Raw genomic sequence first — 26,380 nt, 5'->3', positions numbered from 1 at the left:
ATGTTTTTACTGAACAAGCATTACATGTTGCTGTATTTACACTGTGGACTTTGGGGAGTCCAAAGGCATAGCTCAGTGGCATCAATGTTCACATTATGAGATGGGAAAGCAGTCGTTCAGCTGCACTCAGGTTGTTGCTTCTTTGCACCTGGAATCCAGTGAGAACTCACCCTGACCTTCTGTGTTTCCCTGAAAAAGCTTTTCTACACTTTCGTATAAACCAACAGACACAGAGGATGAACAGCTCTTCAGTTCTTTCACTGACTATAAAAAAGCAGGTTTTCTTTAAATCAAGTTTAATAGTTATGCTAAATACAGCTTTTGCCACATTTCTTGCTTGTAATTCAATGTAATGCTTCTGGGTACCTCAGTCATCATCTTGCTGATTTCTTTTCTGTCAACAGAACAGAAGAGTTCATAATGTTAGGACACAGTTATCTGAAGTAAGAGCACTAATAAATCATGACAAGCGTTTCCAGATACAATGGATTAGACAGTGACTGCATTTCTAAGCCATTTTTTGGAACAGTAAGAGATAATGCTTCCAGCAAATGGAAGAGAGCAATATCAACCCTCTCTCTTACCCCAACAATAGGATTTTATTTCCAGTAAAGAATAAAATTTGCCTTGCCCATTAAATCATGGAATATACAAGGACCAGAAAACATAATGGTGGTGGCAAGAGTCAGTGATCCAGATGCAGGTAACCTGCCCTCCCTTCCCTACCTTAGAAAGATGTCATGTTTTCCTGTCACTGTGCATCAAAAGAACAAAGAAAGTGGATTGAAAAAAGAACAACTCTTTCATGGTTTTCTCTAATATATTTGTCTTCTAACTTTTAAAGAAAAAAGTTAAACATTGAAAGTTAAAAGCATTCGCTCCAGACGTTCAAAAAGCACATTTCCATTCATACAACATTCATATTTACATTTCAATAAGAATGGAAACAGCTCAGTCCTTCAGTAAGATTTGTCAAACTACATTCATTGCTTCCCATAAAAATAAAATTAATTAACCGAAGTGAGAACAGTATGAAAGCTTGCTCTTCATCACTTCAGAAACAATTAACCCAACAATACATTGTGTGATGGCTTTATACATTGCTTTTTCTGTAATTATGTACTCTTTGTTAGTTACAAAAGCACAGTTCCAGGGACTTTGGTGTTTCCATCTGACAAAGGTGGAAAGTCAGAGATTTTTTCTGCTACTTCTTACCAGCTTAAGAAAGTCAATCAATTTGTGAACATCCTCTCCTGTGGAAAGGTCCACAAAGTCCTTGGGCAGTCGGTAGCTCAGGTAGGGACTGGGCTGGACTGTGACTTTGCTGTTCGTGCAACGGAACACTGGATAATCCTTTGGGAAAGACACCAGAGATAAGACAGGGAACAGTGGACATGGAAGAAGCTAGAAATGTTTCTGGAACTCCTCCGTGAGACTGAGTCACGTTGCCAATGACTTTATTTGGCACTCATTCAACTAAAATTGCGCTTTCTAAAAATTGTAGCTTTCTTATAAAACCTCTGCCCACTTAGGAGCAATTTAAAATGTCAAACATGTTCAACAGTCAACTAATGGCTTTCATTAGCTCACTTTAAAGTTTTGACAATGTATCAGTTATTAATGTATTTAATAAACTCGTGCTTATGATGGTGCTGGAATAATGGAGCTATAAGGAACTTTGGGCAATAGTATCTATCTATGTATCTAGATAGAACAAAATATTTTTGATAGAATCTGAAACGTGTCTTCACAGTTTCCCTGTTTAAACACATTTGCAACTATAACCTTACTGAAATTGTAATTTAAGATTTCCAGCCAATTTACTTACTGAAGGAAAAAATACCTCTATTAAATAAAGGGCCAAAAGTATCTCTAAATGCTCAACTGTAGCAACAGTTGTTGGGGAATAATATAATTTTCAGTTCAATACATTGACATGCAACGCAATTGCCACCTGTACAGCAATAAACAACTTCATTTTAAAGAGAGATCAGTAACTTCACACCAGATTCTGTGACTGGATGTAAGATGAAACATGAAGACAACTTACTCTACTTTTCATCCAGGCTTGCACTACAGAAAACTGTGTAAAGCATCTGGCATTGAGAAAAAGAAATCCCAAAACAAAAATTCACGTGTGTCACAGACAGCTCAAGAATTGGTAGTGTGTTTTAACAAAGGAGACACAGCTTTTAGGAGGAGGTTTCATGGAGTGGGTTTTCATAACAACAGCCCCACGGTGAGACAGAGACAATGGCCTGAATGACAGCCTGGACTGGTGTTTCTCTGCCAGTGTGTTATGGAAAGGGCCACAGGACTAAAGAAACTCTCAGATGTTAAAATTGGCTCAATGAAGCTTGTCATTTCAGTGACCTCCAATGCAGCTCAATGGCTAGGAAATAAAGAAAAGCCCACATTGACCAGCCATCTCTCTTCAGAAAACAACCAAGTGTTTCCCAAGATCCACTACCACATCACTTTATCTCTTATCAAGCTGTCCAAGGACTCATTAAGATGTGAGGACTCTGTCTCAAGATGCAGTGAGAAAAAAAAGCTGGAATACAAAAAATGAAGACTAGCCCTCCCTCTCTGTATTAACAGGAAGTTACTTGTTTTTACAGAGGAAATGCTGCTTGGAAGAGGGATGGAAAAGCCCTGCTCTGCAAATCCAGTGAGTTCAACCAGAGGACAAGGCTTCCCTGAGGGTATTCCAGATGAGGAAGAGACAGAAGTTAAGCTTCTGCTTGTGTCCCCCCAACCATAAAACTGGAGATGTGGGAAACTGCATGACAGATATCAGGAACCAAGCAGAAATTTAAGTGATTATACAGAAAAGCAACAGATTTAAAGAAAAACTGAAAGGAGTGCATCAAAACTGTGTAAAAGCAAGTTTCAGGGCCTCTTCTTTGCAATGGGGTCAAAGCTGCAAAATGGGCTTGTACTCTTTGAACTAAAAATTCCCTTGCAGGCCCCTAAAACTAGCAGGTGATACTTGTTGAGATTAACTAATAAAGTAGATTCTACTTACAAAGAGTCTACATTTCACAAGTTAAGGAGCTCCATTTACTTCAATGGGATTTGCATCACAATTTGATTATAACAGCAAAAGAAAGAAAAAAATAAGGCCATGAATCCTGTTGGATGTTATCCAGCCTCCCTCACCTGTTCTGTTGCTTCCCCTTCACTCTGGTCTCCTTTCAAGTTTTTCCCAGAGGTGAGTTCTTCCCATGTAAAGAGCAGGGAATCTGTTACTTCACCAAATGGGTTAAAATCTATTAACCAAATCTTACCCTGCAAAGGAACCACAGAAGAATTAAAGCAAACCACAGAATTAAAACAAAACAAAACAAAACAATTAGAATACATATATACTTAAATTATTGTAGTAAGCTTGGTCTTCAGATAAAAAGATGTCAAAATTGAAACTACCTGGTTTTAAGCACTTAAAATATTCTAACATCCTTTACCTTATACAGTTTTATATCACAGCAAGCTGTGATGTACTAATTTACTTTAACTTTTTTTTAAACAGAAAATCAGACAGAGCTCAAATAAACTCATTGTATTTCTGTGCGAGGTGCTTTCAGATGAGCCCACAGAAGGTTCTGGCTAATCCCCATGATCCACCAAGATCCCCAGATGATGAACAAAGAATAGGGGAGAGCACCAACCAAAAACCACCATAAAACCCCCAAACCCAAAACACAACCAAATGAGCAAAAAAAAACCCTAACCACCCAAAAAGAGATTTTGCTTTCCATGAAAAACAACCTCAGCAATGCTGTACCATCCAGCAGTCTAGAAATACTGCTGTTCTTGTTCTTAGAAGGGACCCTAAAAACAGACAGCAGGGTCTGCAAAATGTTAGTGGAGCTCATGAAAGCTCTAAGATGATGTACAGATATAGATAAATGAAGAATAACTTAAAGGCACTTTTAATATAGCCATTACTAGTAGTAATCTTTAACTACCAGTAATCTTTAACACATCTGTGTTCCAAACAGTTGTGGTAGTGTGCACAACAGCACAACTGCTTTACAACTGAAAAATGAAAGCAGAGACTAACAAGACATACTAGAAGAAACAGAGGTGTGTGGGGGAGGAAGAAATAACTTGTGTTGAGTCACCTTGAGATACAACCCCCAGCACGGGGCTATCCTCTCTTGCCCAACAAAGTATCAACTATTCTAATGAAACAAAACATTGTAATAAATTATAAGGAAATATGACTACAGCTGCTAGTAAAAATCTGCAAAATAAGTTTTAAATTTGGAAGAAATCAGTTCTATCAAACAGGGAAGGAAAAGGCTGCAGTAACATAAGCAGGGCTGAAGAGTTTGTGTTTATAATAAAGATCAACTGGAACTGGAAAACAAACCTGAAGACTGTGTAGCTACTAAACACTCGTTTTGCTTTCTCCACCTTTCCTTCATCTCTGAAGGATATTCTTGCTTTAAAAGATCTTGCCTATCTTGATACAAACAGCAAATACATTCCGTTATTTACACTGCAGCCATCTGGTTTCTAACTCACAAAGATGCTTTTGAAGCGTCGGCAGAGAGTAACAAACATGGAGACTGCCTCTCCCACCCACACCACCTGAGCTACCCCACAGGCATTAACACACTGTGGAACTGGAAATGATGGAAACCTGTGAGACTGCACAAATGCTCTGGTGGCTCTGTTACGATCCACAGCGAGCTCCTTGTGCAGGTGTGGGGAGTCCCAGCAGAGATGAAACCAGTGGTTATGATTTGCAATCTGGAGCTGGGCCAGCAGCCCAGCAGGGAGTGTGTGGTTGCACACAGGCTTTCACAGGTGTTGTCTCAGGGCAGGTCCACGGGGTACGGCTCTCACAGAGCACATTTTAAGAAGCCAAAGCACAGAAACAACAGTGCTGAAACCAGACAGCTACAAAAAAACCTGCAAACTGGGGGACACAGACCTGAGTGGTTTCTTACTTGTTTTGGAAGGGTGAACAAGCCCAGATCTGCATGGTTGAGTTGCAACACCTCTGCACTAATATTGGCACCATCAGTGCAGAGCACCACTGGGGCAAGCTGCGCTGTCATTTCTCATCACTGGTCCTCCTCAAAAAGCTGTCACAAGTTCTCATTATAAGCAATCTTTTACTTTTGCTAGTGGGGGTGTCTTGTTAGCTCCAAGGCAGCACAACGAGGAATCTGTGGGTTTAGATTCATTCTATCACTCTAGAAAAAACAAGCTAATGAACCAATTTAATCACAGACAGCAGCAATGGTTGGCGAAGTTCATTCAGCAGTTCAGAGAATCTTTCCTTGGATCAGAAACATTTATACCTAATACTTCCCTATGAAAGGTTTTCACAGAAATTCCTCTTCACCCCAAATACATCCAGCTCAGCTTTTTCACAGGAACATTGAGATCATTTCTCTAGAGAATAAATGTACCCTGGAAAAAACTGAAAATTGATTTTGAGAGTACTGAAAGCCACACATTTTTTGTGAGCACCCAGCAGTGTTTCTTCACCCCTGCAGACAGCAGTGCACCATCTACAGCAACAGCTGTTTCCTTGAGATAGTCTTAAATCTGCACTGAGCTTTGGTAGCTGAAATTGATGAGAAGTGGCAAAATAAACTAAGCATCTCTTTCCAGGGCTTATTAAAAGGAGTGTATGCAATCCTGGGTCAGTAACCAAAGTGCCTTTTCTTAAGATTAAATGCTCTCTCAAGTCTTAGATGCAATGTCATGATTTAAATACAGTTTCAGAGGACTTGCACTGTGTATCTAAAAAGCAGTAGTAAGGCTGTTTATCTGCTATCTTCTGCCTGCTGTTAGTAATCTTTGTCATACGAGAGCACAGAAATGCACAAGCCAGGAAAAAAAAGTTGCACCTAAGTGGAAGGGAAAAAAATCCCCCAACTTGTACTATATGGTATTTTTTTCTCATCCTAAAAGAAGGAATCAATAGATTCACTACACCCTGTCAGCTTCAAGCTTTGTTTTACTAAGGCACTAAGCAGCACTGCGCTGAAAGGAAGTGCCCATGACAAAGGCTGTTGTTTAAAGGAAGTTAAAGACAGATAAAATGCAAACTGAACTGTTACATCTCCCTAACTCCAGCTGCACCTTCTTGCACAGTGACAATGCTCACAAGGCACAGACACAAGCACTGGTCTGCTCGATAACAAGAGCTGTGAGCCAGCCGCGGTCTGGAGCCGCTCCCTGCATTGCTCTCTTACCACATTGACTGGTCCTGAACTTGGTTTGCTGTTCACACCTGGGAGACAACAAAGAGCAACAGCTTTTGTGAACTCCCACTTCCAACTCAGCGAGCAGGACCTGTAGCAGCCAACTCTAAATAGTCTCTAAAACAACTAAAGTGAGGATGGGAAGGGGGCTGCTGTCATTCACAACTTTATCAAACAACAACCTGCTTCTCCAAGCTAAATATTTAGGAGTTTAAAGGATTTAAAACAAGCAGAGAGTGAACACTTCTCTCTTTCTGTAGCTGAGGTTGCTGTGCAACCAGCCTGATGAGGAGCACGGGCTCTGGAAATTAATCATGCTCACAATATTCTTTTGCTGCCTGTAACTCACACGACAGGGGAGCGATGAATAACACAGTTGCAAACCACAATAGTATGTGTGAAAGGAGGAGCATCTGACACACAAAGGGCTATCTGGCAGTTTACAAGACCTGAGGGTAGAAGACACGGAGAGGAATCTACAAACAGATATATTTTATCTTGACAGATGAAGAAACACTGCTCATTTGAGATCCCACAGGCTGAAACCTTTTACTTAAATAATCTGTCTTCATGCCTCAGCTATGAGGCAGAGCACCCAACGGCAGAATCTGGTTCAGTGTTCAAGTGCTGCTCCTCATTTCCCCTGACAGCATCCTCACGTCTGCCGTTCTGAGCCTGGGCAGGTAATTTCCATTACAGCATGGCTGCTCTAGCCTCATTTTAGGTACCTACATTAAAAGTTGGGCTGAGAAACAGTACAGTTGTTGCTTTCCACTAAGACACATTCCTGTTTTGTAAACTATGGCAAGATTTACTATTACACAATTATAAAATAGTTCAGCAACACTGAAAATGAGAATCAGGACTTACTCCCAATACACCCAACTCAACTGTAATAAAGACTTTCTCCAATCCCATAACTATAAACAAGTCAAGCAGTGAGACAAACATATACAACAAAAGTATGTAGACATTGGTTTTGCATTTCTGGTTTAGGATTTGGAGAAAAACCCATAATCTAAACGCTTACTTTTCATGCAGTAATGTGATTCTCAAAATCAGGTTATGATTCCCTAAATCAGGTTTTGAGATTTAAGGATAGATAATGCATTTTTGGTTGTGGTTGCTTTTAAAACAACACATGTGAGCCTTTCAAGCACAATTCATCTGACCAAATACTCCGCTCACACTAGAAGTCAAGGTTACTAACTCTGATATTGGCACCTGAAGTTCATAGAATTGTTTAGGTTGGAAAAATTCTCTAAGACCATCAAGTCCAAATCTTAGACCAGCACTTCCATGTTCACCACTAAACCACACCCCTGAGCACTACATCTACATGTCTTTTAAATAGTTGAGGTGGGATGTTTCTCCCCAACTCCATCACTATCTGGATGTTGAGGGTTCTGATCTGTCCAATTCTCAGAACCACAGCTGGAGCAGCTTGAAAAGAAAAAACTGGCTTCCATCTGTCACAAACCAGGCACACCACATTCATATCCTCTTTTGACCATTATCCCTTCCTACCTTAGACTTCCATAAACAAACCATTTTCCCATCTCACAAAGATAATCTGAAGAAATATTAAGGATAAGTTTTGATGAGTTCAAATGCCGTAGTGAAAAAACACACGTGGAAAAAAAAAAGCCTGAAGAAATATCTGTCTTAAAAGAAAATGTCCCAAACCTGTTTGTGTTTAAGAGACATTTGTACAATGCCCTTAATCAAAGAGTCATAAAATATCCTGAGTTGTAAGGGACCCACAAGGCCACTGAGTCCAACTCCTGACCCAGAACAGGACAGCCCCAAGAATCCCACCATGTGCCTGAGAACACCACCCATAACTACACGCTTTAAGTTTCGGTCAGCCTTGAATTGGTCAAGCTGTAGGACTTGAAGACCATTGTAGGTTCCTTCCAACTGAAATAGTCTATTCTACTCTAAATTACTGCAGCAAGGACTCTCCACAACAAAAGTTTTTTGTCATAACAAAAACTAAGTTGCCTTTTGTACATTCACAGAACTGAGAAAATTGCAGCTGAAGCCAAAGTTCTGTGCTTTAGGACGGACAACTTCTCTGGAAGATATTAACTAAATAATTACGTCACTGGCACAGATATATTTACAACCCTAATCCTATTATTCTCCTACTGTAAACAGTGTTTAACATAGAAAAAGGCCTGTGGAACAGAATAACATCAAGTTGGTTTTAGGGTTTTGCTTGGTGTTTTTTTGCTTGGTTGGGGTTTTTGCTTTGGCGGGATTTTTTTATTTGGTTGGTTGCTTTTTTTTTTCCAGGACCACTTCTAGGAAGAGGAAGCTATTACTTGCTTGATCTTTGTGGCATTTCATGTTTTCACAGAAGAAACAACTATATACTACATATTGTTCACTTACCCTGCTGTCTCTGTACACATCAAAAACAACTGAAAAGGAGAGAAAAAAAGTCAATTGTAAAAGATATATAATTTCACAGAAGATGTCTAAATCTGAATAGATACTTGTGTACACAGCACAATCTGCAAAGTCAGTATGTCTAAAGAACTGCAAGCCAGAATTTGGTACATTTCTAAGAGGGAGCTGAAACATTTCAAGAACTACTGTTAATGCACTGGGAAATCAGCTGCTGGGTTTTTCCATTTAATGCTGGTTTCTTCTGTTGATTTTACCCCAATGAAGAATATTTGACAAACTCTTAGCCCAGAGAGCTTATCTTTGACATTACCCCTGTTTTGTTTACAGCAGAACAGAGACACTTCAGGGAAGGATCAAGACTCCATTGTGTTGGATATTGCACAATGTCCAACATTTGGACATTTAGTAAGAGAAAATTCCTGCTCCACAGACATTAGGATTTCAGCAGCTAACAAGACAAACAAGTTGTAGGAACAAAGGGGTTGGTGCAGTGAAATGGCCATGTTTGATGTCACCCAGAGCAGACACAGCACACCTAATTAATATCAACAACTCCTCCAAACAACCCCGTTACCACTCAGTGACTGACTCAAAGCTGCCTTGCCTGGCTCCACTGTTGTTCCTCCCCTTGGCTTAATTAAACATGACTCTATATGCAGCTTTCCATCAGCTTCTGTTCTGTATGGTTAAACAAACCTTTGAGTTGTCTTTCTGTTGAGCTAGGGAATCAACAGGGAAGCATTCAGGCATGGCTACATGCAAAAGCTGTACCAGCTTAGCAGGAAGAAAGGGAGAAAAAAAATATTTAGAAAAGCCTCAGACAAATGCTGTATTGTTACTTCCTTCACTAATAAGGGAATGTTTCAGCTAAGAGATTTCCCAATACATGTGGATAAACTAAACTCAGGATATGACTGCAGAACACTTGAGTTTCAGGAAGCTGCCTGTCAGGAACAGGGATGTTGACTGACCACATCCATGTATGTAAAGCTTAATCTGACATTTCATGCGAAGCTGCCTGAGCTAAGGGCAAACCACAACTCCAAAAGCCAAAGCCAGGCACGTAGCTGGTTTTTACCATGCAGCCTTAAAGTCCACACAGCTTTTGCACAAGCTCAGTTGCATCAATGCAAAAGTCACTCCAGGATTAAGGGCTCCATTTTCCCAGGAAGACAAGCCCTCAGTGGCGAAGCCAGTCATCAATGCAACCGGGAGAACAGGAACCCCAGGATTTCTTCTCCAGCTGTTCAACTGAACTTAGTGCCTGTACCACATCCTCTCCTTAGTTATATCCCAAAGATATCCCTTGCATCTGATGGTTTCTATAGTGAGCTTAAAGCAAGCCCATGCCAACCACTGAGGCTAATGGTATTTATTGGGATTCACAGCTTGGGATTCAGACCGATTGCACACTGAGGACTGGTTCAGGACACTCACAAACACTGAACAAGAAGAAAACCTGAACTGTTCCCTCTCCTTAGGGATCACCTCAGAGCAGGAGTGTCCTATGCCAGTGAGACTGTAGTGAAACTTCACCAGAAACTGCTCAAAACAGAGGGAAAGCCAAAGCCCAGCTCTGCAGTATCAACACCTCCAGAGCCCTGCTCTTACTGAGCTCTTATCAAAGGTATTTAGAAGGTTCTAACATAATTTAGAAGCATTTATAAAGCATTCACCCATCTGTTATCCTACTGCTCTGACTCTGCAATGCTTCAGCTGCTCTGACTCAACTCTTCCATCTGGAGATGCTACCAGACCAACTGGAAAAAGCAGAGCAAACAGCATCAAAATCCCCAATGAAACAAGAAGTCAGGAAAAAAGCTGTAATACCTTTCCTTTTAAAAGCAAACAAACAAGCAAACCCAGATTTTTATTGTTAACAACACATATGCTACCAGGCAGTGGATCAAGGGAGATGATGGGGGAATAAATGAAATGTGGTAAAAAAAAAACACCCACAAAAACCCAGAAAACATTTTCTGCGTGGCATTTCTCTGAAGATGGACTAGCATTTAGTGCCTAAAAATAAAAGGTTAACAAACCTTCATCCCAGAAGGTTGCCCTGAAACCTCCTTTTTCCTCGAGGCAACTCAGATGGCATCCTTTATATAAGATGACATTTCAGACCTTTCAGTTCACCTGACAGCCATTTCAGAGCCTAAATCTAGGCATCAATTTCCAAAAATAGTGCCCTGAATTCTTATCTATCAGTTGATTACATACCAGCTAAAATTACATTGGAACACAGAGGAAAATTAAAAGGCAGTAATCAGAATGCCAGATCTATATGACTGATCTTACTTCAAAATGTAAGGCTATGGACTTATTAAATTAGTGTACTGATTCCACTGGTCTTCTCCAAGCAGCAGTCCATGACAACTCTTCTGGACTGAAATAAAGAAGCTCTGCAGAATCAAATTGTTAAGAATTTTAATATAACAGACTGGCCCTTGAAGGTACCTTTTTCAGACAGAGAGGACAGATCTACTTGACTGCTCTGGTGGCTCAGTAAAACAATTAATAATGTTAAAAAACCACCTACAGGATGATTTTTCAGAGCTTTAGAGATGACAATAAACTGCCAGAAAATTCTTATGCTTATGGATTTACTAAGCTGAGGTTTGGTCCACACCAGACCTGATTTAAATTTCTTCATCATGTTTTTCACCACTATTGATCACCCATCACAATGCAACACCATTCAATTCTCACTAAACCATGTTAGAAAACTATTTCAAATCAAATTTGCAAAGGACTTCACATTTAAAGAACAAGACAATTTACTTGGGCTGATTAGATGTATCGAATACTGTGGCCTTTATTCAAAGGTTTCAGCACCAAACCTGGTGTGCATTGATATTCTAGGAGAAATAATTAAAACTTCTTGAAAAGAAATTTAAAAATCCTATATTCAAGGAATACATCAATAATTCAGCAGCAAACATCTGACAACATCTTTATAAACAAGTATTCTTCTTACTAAATGCCTTTTGTCAAGGATCTCCTACCTCACTTTTCTGGTATAAAAAATATTTTCAAGTATAAGGGGAAAAAGCCTTAAAAAAAAAAAAGTCATTATGCATTCTGAAGGGATCTTTCACTCATTTGTGTTTTCTTGAAGAGCTCCAGCCTATTCATTCAGCGTTTTTTTGTTGCCAATGTAATTCCAAACCTTTGCTGCTCCATGTGCTGTAGCCATGAGAGCTTTCAGACTCTCCCCAAGTTAAAGAGAACCAAGCCCTGTGAAAGCAACAGTTATGAAGAGATGCATGCCCACAGATACCATCAAGATACTTACAGTCTTCATCCAAGAATTTATACTGTATGTGTTTCTTGAAAAACTCCTGTATGGATCTACAGATCTCCTCGTGTTGCTTAGAGATATGATCGTAGTACTGGGTGTAGTCCCTCTGGGATATACCTGTTAATAATTTCAGGTAATTGTAATTATGAAGAGCTCTAGGCATGCAAAAAACCCAACCAGAAAAATACATTTATCAGACACAGAAGATAGGGTATTCCCAAGTTTTTATCATTATCAGTGACTTACTGTTTGGCTTTATTCTGCTATGCCTGAAGTACTTCCATTAGGAATCTCTTCCTTGAACAGCTCTGTTCTTCAGTTTGCAAAGATCACTTTCTATGTACATGCTTTCACTATTTTAAAGTGAATTTCAGGAGGAACCTTAGTCGGTGTTTAAGTTTCCAGCTCCTGTCTTTTCCTTTCAGTTTTATTCCCTTTGGTTACTGTGGTCAAAAACCTTGTTCTGCACATCACATGTAGGGACCACAATTTGGAACCATGAAATGCCAGGGGTGGAAGCTAAGCTTGCACATTAGCAAAGATGATAGATCCTTGGATACCACAGATGCTCATTTAACTTATTTTTTAAGCGTGGAATAACACGTGCCTGGTTGATAAGGCACTACAGGTGAAACCTTAAACCCCAAAATCAGTGAGATGGCATGCAGGCCAGTACCTTAGTGCTCCCATTTGCTCCCTCAAGGGCTTTCTTGCCTGTGTGACACTAGACAAACCATCCCTCCTACAAGTTCTTAATTTCACACATTTGTCTACAAGACAATGGTTTAAAATGACATCAACAGGATTATACACTTGTATGCATCTTGAGTGACAAGAGTTCTCACACAGGATGTGTCAACATAAAACATTGCAATACCCCACTTGACAAATGTCAAATCCAAGACCTGCCCCATTACTGCAGAATGAGTAATTCAGGCAATTTACATACAAAAAGAGACAGAATTCCCCAAGGAAGATGTATCAGTGATGCTAGTTTGCTGTTTTAACCATATACAAAACACAGAGTTTTACTGTAAGACAATGCTGACTACCTCCAAAGATGTGTTCTTTTTTAAAAAGTTCATATAAAAACTTTATTATGTCAGTGGAACTTTGAATTTTTAATACAACTGCAAAGCTTAACTTGAGCCTAAAAAACAACCCAAGAGATGATGGCATCTCAGGGGATGCAGATGTGTAACTGGAAAATCATTCACTATACTGCAAGTATCACTCTTTAGTTTAACTGACAGGCTTATTAATTTTAAGAGCATGGGAACTGGGAACACATTGTGAAAAATCTTGGAACTACCTTCAGAAATGCAGCTGGAGTGCTAGCTGAAAAAAAGCTATTGGCAGATCTACTAGGTTTCAAAACTTAGTCATGAAATGCACAGTGTGCTTAATTATCCAGTGTACAAATGCTTTGAGGTATTTGAAAGTAAATATTACTATATATATATATATAAATATGTTCTATGATAAATCTACATTCAAATGTTTTAGAGGTTATTACAGCAATGTGTATCCCTGGCAGGTGTGGTGTTCCATCACAGAACAGGATAGGATTTAGGTCTTTTCCCCTCAAAAAGCTCTGTCAGGAGCCATTAAGCAATACTGACTTAATGGGAGACCTCTGCTGTTAGGAAGATTAAACCCTGTTACAGAGAGCTGTAATACACTTGCAACTGGCATAAATGGAAAGAAAATAGGAAGATGAGCATAGGAGCACCAGGAGGAACAGACAAATAAAAGGGCTTAGGAGAATGGTGTGTGTTGACAGCACCTGGATTAGCACAGCTCAAAACATCTATGTGCAGCTCCATGGGAAACCCAGATCAGGAAACAAGGAACAGGGAGTGTGTTCCTAAAGGTTCACAGCCTGGATGCAGCAACAAATTGCTGACAGATCCCAACAGGTACAAAAAGGCACAGCCAAAACAAGCCCACAGTCACCATGCCGAGAAGACAGGAGAAACAATGAGAACTACAAAGCCAATATCCCTGGCCTTCCATATCATCACAAGGAACCCTGAAGAGACCACTTGTAGATATGGAGCTTGGTGCTTGTGAATTTGTAGGCATGAGAGAGGCAAAGTGAGCAAACCTGGTTTTATCCTAAAGCAAAAAAAAACCACCTTCCTTCCTGTAAAGTCTGGATTTGCTCCATCACTGCTAAAACATTTCCTTGTTAGAAGAGTTCAGGCAGAATGATTCAACCTTGTTAAGAACAAATGTGCACTAATCCTGTGTGCTATTTGAGTTTCTGTTCATCTCTAAAGATTGCATGGTAGACCACACCAAAACCAAACTCCAGAGTAGTACTTAGCCCGAAATTAAACCCCTCAATTCAAGCACCATTATGTACACTAGGTATCTCATTTCTTGCTATAGTCAGCAGGGAATAGTCAACACAACCAGAGGAGTAAAACTGAGCTAAATTTACCATAAATTACCCTAAATTTACCCTACTCAGCTGCCTACAACACATGCTCTAGCACAATCTGCCTGTTCTCCAGCTGCCAGAGGTCTCCCAATGCACCCACCAGCTCTGTGCATGCTGTGGATGGATACCCTGGCTCTTCAGTGCCACTTGAAATGTTTTACATTTAGGATTCTGCACCTGAGTAACAGAACAACAGGTTCTAACTAAGCTACAGTGAATTTAATATAAACTCAAGACACTTCCCAGACCTGTGGAGATGTTCTGACCTCCCCAGCTTTCTGCATATAATATCCACGTGGGGTCATGTATTTGCAGCACAACACACAACTGCCTCTGTATTCATTCTGCAAGTTGGAGATGATGTAATTTGCTCCTGAATCACTCACAAAACTGCCTTTGGGTGAAGTTTCTGAATTAACAATGAAATTAAGAATATTCCCACTGTAATGGTGAGCATGCTGTGTTATCAGGCTTTCAAATACAGTGGAAAGTGAGATGTGGCAAACCACATTTTAAATTACAGAAAGAATAAACCATTAATTTCAGAAATGAGGTGTGAAAAGAAAAAACTCTCTTCAGATTTAGCTCTCACTCAAGAAAGCAGAGAAACTCCTCAAAACTTCATCCAATAATTTTGTTTTTAAGAAATTCCTCACCTAAAAGCTTGTTTTCCTTAACAAAGCATCTGAATTCTGCACCAGGGATTAGTTCACACCATTTACGAAGAACAAGCTGTGGAGGAAAAACAAATGACAAAGTATTGTTTCAGAAAAGTAACAGCATCCTTTTGTCAACAGGTCTGCCTTTTAGAGCTACAGTTTTGCTGTAATGATAAAATGACCACTGATACTAGATAACAAAACAATCTTAAACTGCAGTTCACATAATCATCTTTGCAAATGTTTCAAAGCAGTTAGATTTAATATCAATTTCAGAGAATCACAAGATGCTTTCAGTTGGATGGCATCTCTAAAGACATATAGTCTAAACTAGCCTAAAGCAGAAAGGTTCAGATTGGACATAAGAAACCATGAGGACGGTCAAGCATTGGAAGAGCTCCCTTACAGAGGTTGTGCAGCCTCCACCCATTGAGGTTTTCACACCAGATTTTATAAAATGTGATGCAAGACAGTATGATCTCATTCCTTACCCAGCTTTGAGCATGAAGATGGAGTAGACACCTCCCAAGGCTTCTTCCCACCTTAATTATCTTATGCTCTTCCACTTTGTACAGTATTTATAACTGTGAAATCATTTATGAAACAACTTCCAAGTTACATTAATGATAAAGCATGGAAAATAAAAACTCTGCTGTACAACACAACAAATCTGTCATGGAATTGGCAGAAAGTTGCTCCCTAGTCAAAGGAGCTGATGAGCAGAATTAAATTTATCCAAATCAACATCTATTCTGGTACACACCCAAGCAGAATCCTGTGACGCCTTTGAAGGCACAAACCAGTTAAAATAAGGACACAGGATAGAAATAGAAAGCAAACTATTATAGTCAATAGGACAGACTGCCTGGGAATTAAAGCATCTCTCTGGCACTTTCTCAAGTTTCTGCATTTCCTAAGCTGAAATATTCGAAGGATCCATGGTTTTGAAGGCCCCAGTTACTGCTACTGGGTGCTGGAAACTCCCAACACCTTTAGACTGCAGCAGAAAGCTTCAGTAACCAGAGACGACATTCCTAACTACAGTGTAAACATGAAACTCTTTGTTCCAACTTTTAGATGTTCTGTATCTTTAAAGCACACTCGATAGTGCTTTAAAATAAAACAAGGTTCATTCACTTTTGAAAAGCCCTTTAAGCCCACAGCATGATGACAAATGTTATATTTACATAAAAACTATTATTAGAGAGATGACTAGATGTTACCATAAGAAAAGCAGCTCCATATTAACAGTTTATAGCATCTCTAGCTGAACATTTTGATCTGGTAACAAACACAGGAAAAATAAGGTGTGACAGACCACTTCAGTTCAGGATGGCCTCAGGCACTGCAGCAAGCCTCAGCCTTGGTAACCTCAGTGTGATGTTCACAAGCAGCTCACCATCAAGAATATACGACTTTGAGCTACTGAACTTGTCCTTCCTGTCAAAACCTGACAGACATGACAGTACATTGCAAGGAAGCTTCTCAAGTCTGCACTTTAGCTCACCTGATCTGCAATTACATGAACTTCTTATGACCTGCAGTGCCGAACCAGACTTCCCTTCATATCCAAAGCAACATGAATAAAACAAACATAACACATTTTATGGACAAAACCCAAGCACAAATATTACCCAGACTGTGAGCAGTTGTTTTAAATTACTTAGAAATCATGAAAGAAGTCCTACCTCGTAGTTCAAGGAAGGATCAGGGGAATCATCAGTACAGTGAATAAATCTAGAAAAGTAAGGCACAGGCTTCAAAATCTGCTCTACATGTAAGGTTTTAGCTATAGTGAGAAAAATAACCCCAAATGGTGAAACACAAAAACTACTGTTAAATTATTTCCAGTATGTACAAAACAAGTAAAGGCAATATATCAACAACAACCCTCCTTTTAACAATTATCGGGGGAAAAAAAATCACCTGTTTTCTTCTAGCGCAATTTGGAAGCACTTAAATCTGGACAGGGATGTGTCCAAAATGTGAGTATTTACTCACTGTTGATTTATTTCTGTTTGAATCAACAGTGCTGCTCCTTTCCCCTTGTATTGTTATGTTGGCTTAACTGAATTCTCAAAAAACCCAACAAACATGAACAATCTAATCCAGTTTCACTGCAGCATGTTTTTTTCCCAAGTACTTTTAATGTTTAACTTCCCAAACCACACAACAGAGACTCATTATCATGCCTTACAGCAGTTCATTTCTATTAATAAAGGATGCAAAACAGCAGTGCTGCTCAGCATTTCTGATTCCATAGCACGGTATCTTTCTAAATTAAGAGCCTTAAGAAATACTCTTACAAATCTCTTGAGAGTGGGAATAAACAAAACTATTTCCATAACTGCAAGCAGATGTCAAGGTTTTGTCCCTTGTGAGTAGCTGACACTGTGGGTCTCCTTTCAGGAACTAGCAAGAATGGAGGCAGTTATAAGTGAAGTCAACTTCCACGTACCTTTTGGTCATTTTACAGTACACCTCGCAATAGATTCTGTAACTTTCAGAAGGAATTCACAAAAGAACATTTGTTTTCCTTTGAATTCTACTCCCTGACCTTAGTGGAAACAAACTACTCGGAAGCACAGGACTGTGTTAAGGGTTACTGCTGAGCAATAGTCCTAAATGCAATATTTATAGGATCTCCTTCTGGCAGTAAACTTCATTCAGCAACCCAAAAGTCTCACATAAACATTGCATTTGTAAGACATGGCCGCCCAGCCTTTGGTTTGAAGTGAAGAGCTATCGTAAGAGTTCATTCTGTATGCTGCCAGCAGAAATAAATTTCACACATTTTAGTTTAGACTTTAATATCCACAACACACAGAAAAGTAGGGCAATACAGGCAGGCTTTCCAAAAGCACAGTGATCAAACACATCATATTTATATCTGTAAGCCTGTGTAAACAGATAACATCCTTCAACTACAGTTTGGATTCCCCGCAATTTAAGATCTGTCAAGGCAACAGAAACAAACCCATAAGAGCTCACAGTTTTCCTAGACTCAAAATTCCTCCCTTACTAGAGTATATGCCTATCATGCTGAAGAAAATATCCCCCACACACATAAAGCCAATAACAAACTGTATCTATAAAGGCAGCCGAAGTCCAGCACATGGGGCTTTACAGTCCCTGCACACGAGGACCTGTATTACCCCTCACAGATTCCATATCTGAGATGGAGGTATCTGCAATCTGCTTCATTCCAATAATACACAGTCTTTTCCAGCAGTTAAAAAACCCCAGCCTTATAATCAAAATTATTCCCTAACTTGACCCTCAAATATTTTGGGAAAGAGCTACGTGGGGAAGGATGGTTCCACTTCCCTTGTAAGTCAGAAAATGAAATCAGGTGCCATCCCAAGCCCCACAGACTGTGCAGGTATTGCTGCAAAATCAAGCAAACAGGCAAAATGACAAATACAGGCAAAAATACTGCAAGTCACAGTAAGGGTATTTTTCTTGAGCCTTAATGCCAGAGGACTGAGTACAAATGAGGACAAAGTGGGAGAACACAATGGAAGACAAAACAAACTCATGTGTCTATAATGTAATTTTCCTTCTAAATATGAGTTTTCATCGACAAAAGATCACCTCTATTTAGGGGTAAATTTGGGGCAAGTTGATGCAGCAATTTTATACTTTTTACCAGCTTATTGTAGCATTTACTGTTCAGGCCCATGTGAACTCATGTATTACAGATGGCCTTTTGATCACCAGAAGCACAACCCTAAGTGGGGTGTCTTCAACCCACATCCTATTCAGGTTTGGACATACTTGAAAGAACAATCAGACAGATTTCAGGAAGCCCAAATTGAGACATGCCTGGGCTGTATTTTCTGAAGCCTCTGAAAACTGTAATTTTGAATGCTACAGGTGAAGGGAAACTGTTTTGCTGTGTTGTGGTCAACAGCTTTTTTACAGAGTTATACACAGACATCAAGACCAGAAGGATCAAGATCTCTTTATATGTGGCAGCTCTGTGTCAAACTCCAAATGCAAATACTTGACCACTTGACATGCTACACAAAGCCATTATGCAGGTCAGTTTTCAACACTGAAAAAAGCAATTTAAGAAGGTTTGCAATTTTCTCCAGTACCTACCCTGCTAAGAAAGCCATGAACTCATCTGCAAATCACTGAGATAATTAGGAACTATTATGAATATGATGAGAATGATAAGATTTATTCTGTACCTGATACTTCCCTGCTATTATCTCAGTTTATTTTAAAACCGTTATTTAAAAAAATATAAGGAGAAGCTTTTAACAGCCTTTGAACTGTATCTTTATTCCTTGAATATTGAACCTTGCTGGAACTTTGAGGACTAAAAGAAATAGGAAATTCATGCACCACTCAAAAGAGAATCTTGTACTACGCTGTAAATTGCTAGGAAAGATGGGGCGGGAGTAAAACCCAGAGGGAAAAAAATCATCATCAAAGGCCTCATTTTCCACATCCTCTCATGTGGAACTGCCTACCTTGAAACAGCTTATATTAAAGCCTAAACTAACAGCTCCCGTTCCTGCAAAAAGATACTGGAGTGCCAAGGCACGTTCTTCATGATCCAACACTGCCTCCTATGTTCTGTTAGGAGAACACAGGCTGTTATTCCTCCACATCGCAGAAAAACTTTGAAATTTCCCTACAATTTGGAATTCAATATTAAAAGCATTAAGTCTGGCATCAGAAATGTTGTCAGAATGCAGGGGCATTATCACATCATTAGAAGTACTGCTAATATTTCTACCAGTCTCAAGGTGGGCAGTCAATCATGTTTTAACAAAATATAGTCCACCCATTCTAACAATAAAGCAGAAAACTGTGTTCTATACCAATATATCCACCAGGGTTATACAGAGCTTTTTGTTCAAAAGAGGAGTTGTAATCACTTAACAGAAATCGCAGTCAGAAAGGGATTTTTTTATCACATATACACAACAATAAGTTTCTGAAAGCCTACATTAATGCCTGAAAAGTTAAGATCACACCACCCACAAGATTTTTTGTGAACTCAGCTAAGTAAAAATACAATGCTGACTTTGAAGCAGAAACAACATCAACTGCATTAATGAGTACATCACTCTGAAGTCTTTGTTAATTTATATAAAATTAACAAGCAGGGAAGTTAATCCATTTGTCTGAACTTTTCAACCAAGGTGCCAACATCATGACAGAATCCAAACTTTTAAAACAGTCAAAGCAATTTAATCATGCTCAGTAAATCTGCACTGAGTCCCTATTTTTTAATAGTTTGTATTGAAGCATTAGATGGTTGAAGTTTTCTTGGAACTTGAGACAGTTGAGAATTACAAGGGCATTCCCTGACCTGAACAATGTTTAGAGGCAGATAGGAAATGGGAGAGGAAGAAAAAGGCAAAGAAAGTTGTTTGCCTTAAGTCCTGCATCACTGGCTTCAATTTCTAGATTAAAACACAGACCTACAAATTGCCATTGCAGCATGTTCACCATATTATGACCCATTAAGTGGATATTTAAGTTCATAAAATTGAACAGGAAACAAGCCAACAACAACAAAAAAAGGATATTCAGCATTTGAGCTGTTACTTATGCAGGGCAAGAAACTTTTAGACCATACTGAGTATTATTGATGAAATAGAAATATAGTGCATTTATCCTCCATCCAAGTAGTCCTTCCAAGGGATTTGGATGCATTATGTATGTAATTTTCATTTGTTCAGCACTTCAGGTTCTTATGCCAGCTACATTTTTAATCTCTGCTTGCTAAGGACTAGTGAACTGGCAGCTAATCAATAGTATAATTAATGACGACCACTGTTCCGATTTAGCAATAATCATTGCCCTGCTTGGAGACATTTTGTACAAATAACTTTTTAATTCAGGAATACCAAGCAGAGACTGGACAATTGTATGTGCTTAAATCAAGTATGACATATTCATAAATTACAAGATACAGAGAGACCAAGGTGATGTCACACAGTCATGTCATAAGCTTTACTTATTTACCACCTTAGCTGAGCTGTGCTATCTGGTGGTTTTATCACATTGGGAAAGGAACCTAAATGGACTGAAGCAGTGGAGTTGGAGGTTTTACCTTTTGCAAGACGTTATTCTCCCACATCAGGATCAAGAGAAGGGAGTGTGCCTGCTCAGCCACTACTGTTCTTGTGTGAACTTAAGGTGAAATCACTGATGGTTCAAGGCAACGGCCATGCTGGGAAACCTCAAACCACAGCAACTAGAATGCCTTCGCTGCCCCTCCCACCAAGCCAGTGCTGACTGCAGGGGGCGAAGTGAAGAGCTGAGGCACTGACTGTAACTGATCCAAGATTAAACCTGACAGAAAACGCACTGATTTCAGTATCACTGAAGGTGGTTGAACCAATTCATTCTACCATACAAAGAGCTGCCACATCAAGTGGCGCTTGCTGAACACTTGCTTGTCTCCCAGACTCACTAGAAAACAGTTAACCAAACAGGAATTCTGCAAGGAGCTTTGGGTACTTTTTGCTGGACCTCTTTATACATGAGGACAGTAAATACAAACCCCGTATTATTTAACATTCACAAAGGGATGATGAAAAGTGTGCAGTTCTTTTCAGACCTACAAGAATCAGTCCTCAAAGTCATTGCAACGAAGGAGACATTAAATTTTACTGCTCGACCCTCCAAGCAAGCCATCCTCCAGACACCCCACCTCACTTTAGGGGAAACCATGAGAAGCAGCTCCTTGCTAAGGCACCAAAGACTTCTGAGAATTCACTCACCTCTGAAATGTAAACTACAGATTTCTCATCTCCCCCATCCCTTTCATTCTCTATACTAGAATCACGAATTATCAATGCTCACTTGCTTCCCAAGCCCAACATATTTTTCAAACTGTTTTATCACTCCAGTATCTTCTCCCCTCCTCCTCAGTCTCTTCCCCAGCACCTCATGACATTGCAGGTTAGGCATGATGGAAAACCCAACATCAGAACTGGACTGACATCCTTGCTGTCAACAGCCCCTTTTATTTTTCCATGTTCCAAAAAACTGGGGGAAGAGAGTCTCATTAGAGTTGCAGGAATAAAAAAGAAGCAGTTGCACAGCACTAATGCAACTGGTTTCACACTTTAAAAAGAAAATTTTTATCAAGACATAAGCCACTTGACATGAAACTTATACCTGTTAATCCACTATAAGGCACCTAGAACAACAGCTCTGCATTTGACTGAGTCTCCTAAATAATTCAGTAATGTAAATAAGCATGGAATAATTACTGGAAAACAATCTCTCAGATACCAAGCCATGGATTGCCCCTTTTCTTTGATATTCTGCTTGTCTGGGGAACAAAAAAAAAGTAACCATAGTAACAGAAGTATCAACTCCAATAATTTCATTTTCTTTCAGAAAAATGCTGTATTTTAGAAATGAGTGACATAAATCAATGAGATGCAGGTACTACAGGAGGAAACTGCTCCTATACAATTAAGTACTCCCTTCATGTGAGCAGATAAAAATAAACCCCAAGCACATAATATTTTTCATTTTATCTGTAATTGCTATCCTTAGTCACTTGGAATGTATTTGTTCCAAGAGCTACAAGAACTTAGGTTCAGAACGAGCCCTAGAAATATGTTACCAGAAATCTCAGGCATGTTCCAGGCAGCCACACAAACCTCAACAACTTTAAAATACGGAAAGGACATGGTAAAGTCACACTGTATTACCATAAGAAGTGGCACCAATAAGGACAGTAGCAACAAGTAAACACCAAGAGGGGTGGGAAGGCAAAAAATCCCAAGAATACAACACAACTTGCTCTGGAAAACTACTAAAAAAAAAAAAGGTCTTTGTCCATAGTGCCATAGCACATTGGTTGCATGTGCTACCTTAATACCTTTCTGGTTTGCTTCTGGCTTTTTCTGGCTGTGTATAACTAAGATCGTCTGCTGGAAATCTACTTACGGCTGAGTGAGGTCACGAGTTATGAAGTCTGAACTCTTGAAGAGGAGGAAGATGTCACTGAGAGCTTTACATTTCAGAGAGCTGTTCATTGCTATCCAGTAGGCATCCTAAAGAAACAAGATTATCCACAAATGTACCTTTACTAGCAGGAAGGAATGGAGGCTGCAGGTCTATCTAAATATTATGCAACATTTGAAATACACACAGAATTATTTTTTTTATTTCGAGGAAAACTTCATTAATGGTTAAAAGAGACACAATAGTTACTGTTTTTCTTATGAATACTCTGATGAAAGCAGTGCAAATCCATTTGCAAAACTAAGTTTTTGCGTTACTGCTTCCAGGAACTTTCTTGGAATGCCTGATTGAACACAGTGTCTCTTGAGAACACAAAACAATATTTGGGTGCACCCATCCTTATGGTATAGTTAAGAGTACCTAAAAATAACTAGAGGCAAGTTTATTGCTTTTTTAAAAATTGTGGGGCTTTTCATCTTTATCCCAGGCAAAGTTTTCAACTAGTATCCTAAACAAAGAGCCTGACCATCGCACAACCATCTGTGACCAGGATAGAGGGTTTGAGATAAGAAAGCCAGTGCTCCCTTGCATCAGCCTCCCCAAACATGCACCATGACCATCTAGTGATAGACAAGGTATCAGTGAAATGACTGATTAAAGAATCCACCACTTCACTGATATCTTGTCTATCACTTCTTCCTTCATCAGAAGCACTAGTCTCTTCCTCCTTCCAATACATTGAGAGAAAACAAACATAAACCACTCTGTATGACAACATCTCTTACAAGTTTTGGGAGTCAGCATTCTTACCCTTGGAGCACTCCAGTTGAGTTTAGGAAAAACACTGCCACCCAAGGAACTTATTGCTTCCTGAACTTTAGCTGTGAACTCGGGAAATTCTGGTGCCTGAACAAAGAACAACAGCAAAAATATCAGTTTCAATATATTTAATAGTGAAGTGTAGCCATCTTCTAAAGATTACTAGAGATCCATACTCCAGAAGAAATATGTCCAAAATCAGTATGAACCCCAGAAACATAATGTATAATAAAAATCACTTAATCAAATCTGTCATTCTTTCAATCAGAGAAAACTGAAATTGCTGCCAGTTCTCACTCTCACTACTAGCAAGTACCATGAACTTCAGGAGAAAAGCCAAAACTTCATAACATTCATAATGAAATCTGCAACAGCTGGCAAAAATACAAGTCAAATAACCAAACCTTAAGCCCACACCTACGGGTTTATACCCTGTGGTAGATTATTGTATACAAATAAAATCCAGTAATATTGAAAGTTTTAAAGAGAAATTTTAGAATTAAGCATCTCGTAGGCAATTTGAATAACAGCTCTTCCTTTAAACTCTAGTTTTATAAAATGTTAGTAATACTTTAACCCATCAGCTCTTAAATTAGGTGTTAAAAGTAGCTGCTTAACGATATATTAATTCAAAATAGAGGACACACTGCAAAGGTTGGACTAGAAAACCTTGCCTTGTAAAGAACATTGAAAATGTAAGATTGAGGTAAAAAAAACCCCAGCTCCAAACTCTGCCCTGAATGTGGTACTATAGATAAAAAACAGGTTGCTGACCTTTAAAATAAATACAAAAGGATTTCAAGCATATGTCAAAGATCTTTCATGTAACAGGACTTATAGCAAGAAGTATATAAGAACACTATTTCTGCCTATTTATAAATTCAATTCAAAGGTAACTTCTAGGCTAAAGCTAATTGATGCTTCTTAAACAACAAAGCCCTCACAGCCAAACAAGTGAATAAAAAAACCTCATACATTCTGGCATCTCCTCACCACAGCTTCCCCAGATGCAAACACTTAAAAAAACCTTCTCACATTTTAGTGCAATGACCTAGACTGAACCTCAAACATTCTGAACCTTCCCTTCGTACATTACCTAGTCTCCATGGGAAACTACACTTGGAAAACTGAAAAAAACACTTCTCTTATTTTATTTTTAGACATTCAGTCGATTCTAGAAACTGTTCCTGCAAGAAGTAAAACTCTTCATCCACTGCATTCTGATCCAAGCTCCTCTTGTTTTGACAGGAATTGGGAGTCCTACTATATATGTAATACCAGCACATACTAAGCCTCCTTGGGAAAATGTTACCAACATGTCACTTGATTAACACAAGGGATAAATATACACACAAGAGGAAAGTTCTAAAACTGCATAAACAAGCTAGACTCCATCACTTCCTGAGTTTTGAATGCTTGACTTTGTAACCATCAATATTAATGCAAGTTATTTTAAAAACAGAATTTTCTGCCCCTCTACTTCCCTCATGAGGAAGCTGTAGACTTACCTAGATACATTAGAGTCATTTAACCTGTGCTCTTCTGACAGGTTAAATACCTCTTAATTATGTAATTCCTTATTGTGTTCCATACTATAACAGAACCTGATTCAAAACTCTGGTATTATTTTTTTAGGATGATTACCATGAGCTTTGCAAACTATAAGACGGATCCTAAAATCCTTGTTTTAAATAATTTACAATTTCAGGAATATAGTCTATCAAAGGTTAAGTTTTTGAACTGAAGATTAATCAGTGTGCACAAATTTGAAATGTATCAGTTTTAAACTCTGGGCTATAAATTCTGTGCTAGCAGAAGTGCACTCAAAGCAGGGTTGTGATTATATGGCACCTAATCCAACATGAGCAATTCCACACCATGATGAACATTAGGGAGCTAAAGGACTGAACTCACACTATCAATGGCAGACAAGTACCACGAGTATTTTAACTCTGACAGTAACACGGCAACAGCAAATTTCAAAAAAAGATGCAAGAAAGATCAAAAAAGCCTGGTTTGCATCCATTATGACCCTCATTCCATGCCAGGCACAGTGCAAGGAGACCATAAACACAGGAAAAGAAAAAAAAAATTATAGAAAGAGATGTACTTAGGAAGAAATAATGGCATATTAAGAGAAGAGCTGTGAAGATTGAGCTGCAGGGGCTTAGTTTCTTCTGCATCCAGTCTGATTAAATAATTTGGAGATACTCGAAGTGGTGAAAATGAAAGACAGCTATATTTAGAGCTGTACTTCAGTTCATTTCCTACAGTCTAACAAGTGTGTATGATTGTTGGGGATGAAGAAAAGTGTTTTATTTTTAGTTAAATAAAATTAAGCCAGCAAAACTTTTTTGAAGTAACAGACATCTACACTGCCATCCATCTAAAATGGTCTGAAAAATGTTAAATACAGCAAGAGGTATCTCTAACCAGCAATAAGTTTGTATCACAAGGCTGAAGAAAGGAAACTGCTGATGAACCCACATCAGGCTTTTACAGGACCTTACCTTAAGCGTTGCAGTGTTTTCATCATCTGACCACTGTTAAAAATAAG

At 39.0% G+C, this 26,380-nt stretch overlaps 1 protein-coding gene across 1 annotated transcript in view; it reads right to left on the bottom strand.

Annotated features, from left to right (window-relative positions):
- Positions 1 to 279: 279 nt before the first annotated feature.
- Positions 280 to 26,380, bottom strand: part of CDC123 (cell division cycle 123) — a 30,832-nt gene continuing 4,731 nt past the window's right edge. Inside the window, exons 4-13 of the mRNA XM_069034843.1 lie at positions 26,334 to 26,366; positions 23,815 to 23,910; positions 22,987 to 23,093; positions 16,743 to 16,791; positions 15,052 to 15,127; positions 11,944 to 12,066; positions 8,628 to 8,656; positions 3,163 to 3,291; positions 1,216 to 1,353; positions 280 to 394 (exon numbers count right to left, since the gene is read on the bottom strand). Of these exons, the coding sequence (XP_068890944.1) occupies positions 368 to 394; positions 1,216 to 1,353; positions 3,163 to 3,291; positions 8,628 to 8,656; positions 11,944 to 12,066; positions 15,052 to 15,127; positions 16,743 to 16,791; positions 22,987 to 23,093; positions 23,815 to 23,910; positions 26,334 to 26,366 (807 nt within the window). The 3' untranslated portion in view covers positions 280 to 367. The remainder of the gene's footprint in view (positions 395 to 1,215; positions 1,354 to 3,162; positions 3,292 to 8,627; positions 8,657 to 11,943; positions 12,067 to 15,051; positions 15,128 to 16,742; positions 16,792 to 22,986; positions 23,094 to 23,814; positions 23,911 to 26,333; positions 26,367 to 26,380) is intronic.

Source organism: Aphelocoma coerulescens, chromosome 1A (genome assembly GCF_041296385.1).
Source record: "Aphelocoma coerulescens isolate FSJ_1873_10779 chromosome 1A, UR_Acoe_1.0, whole genome shotgun sequence".
In the NCBI taxonomy this organism is placed as follows: Eukaryota; Metazoa; Chordata; class Aves; order Passeriformes; family Corvidae; genus Aphelocoma; species Aphelocoma coerulescens.
The sequence above is the reverse complement of the archived record's forward strand: the minus strand, read 5'-3'. Positions and strand labels throughout refer to the sequence as shown.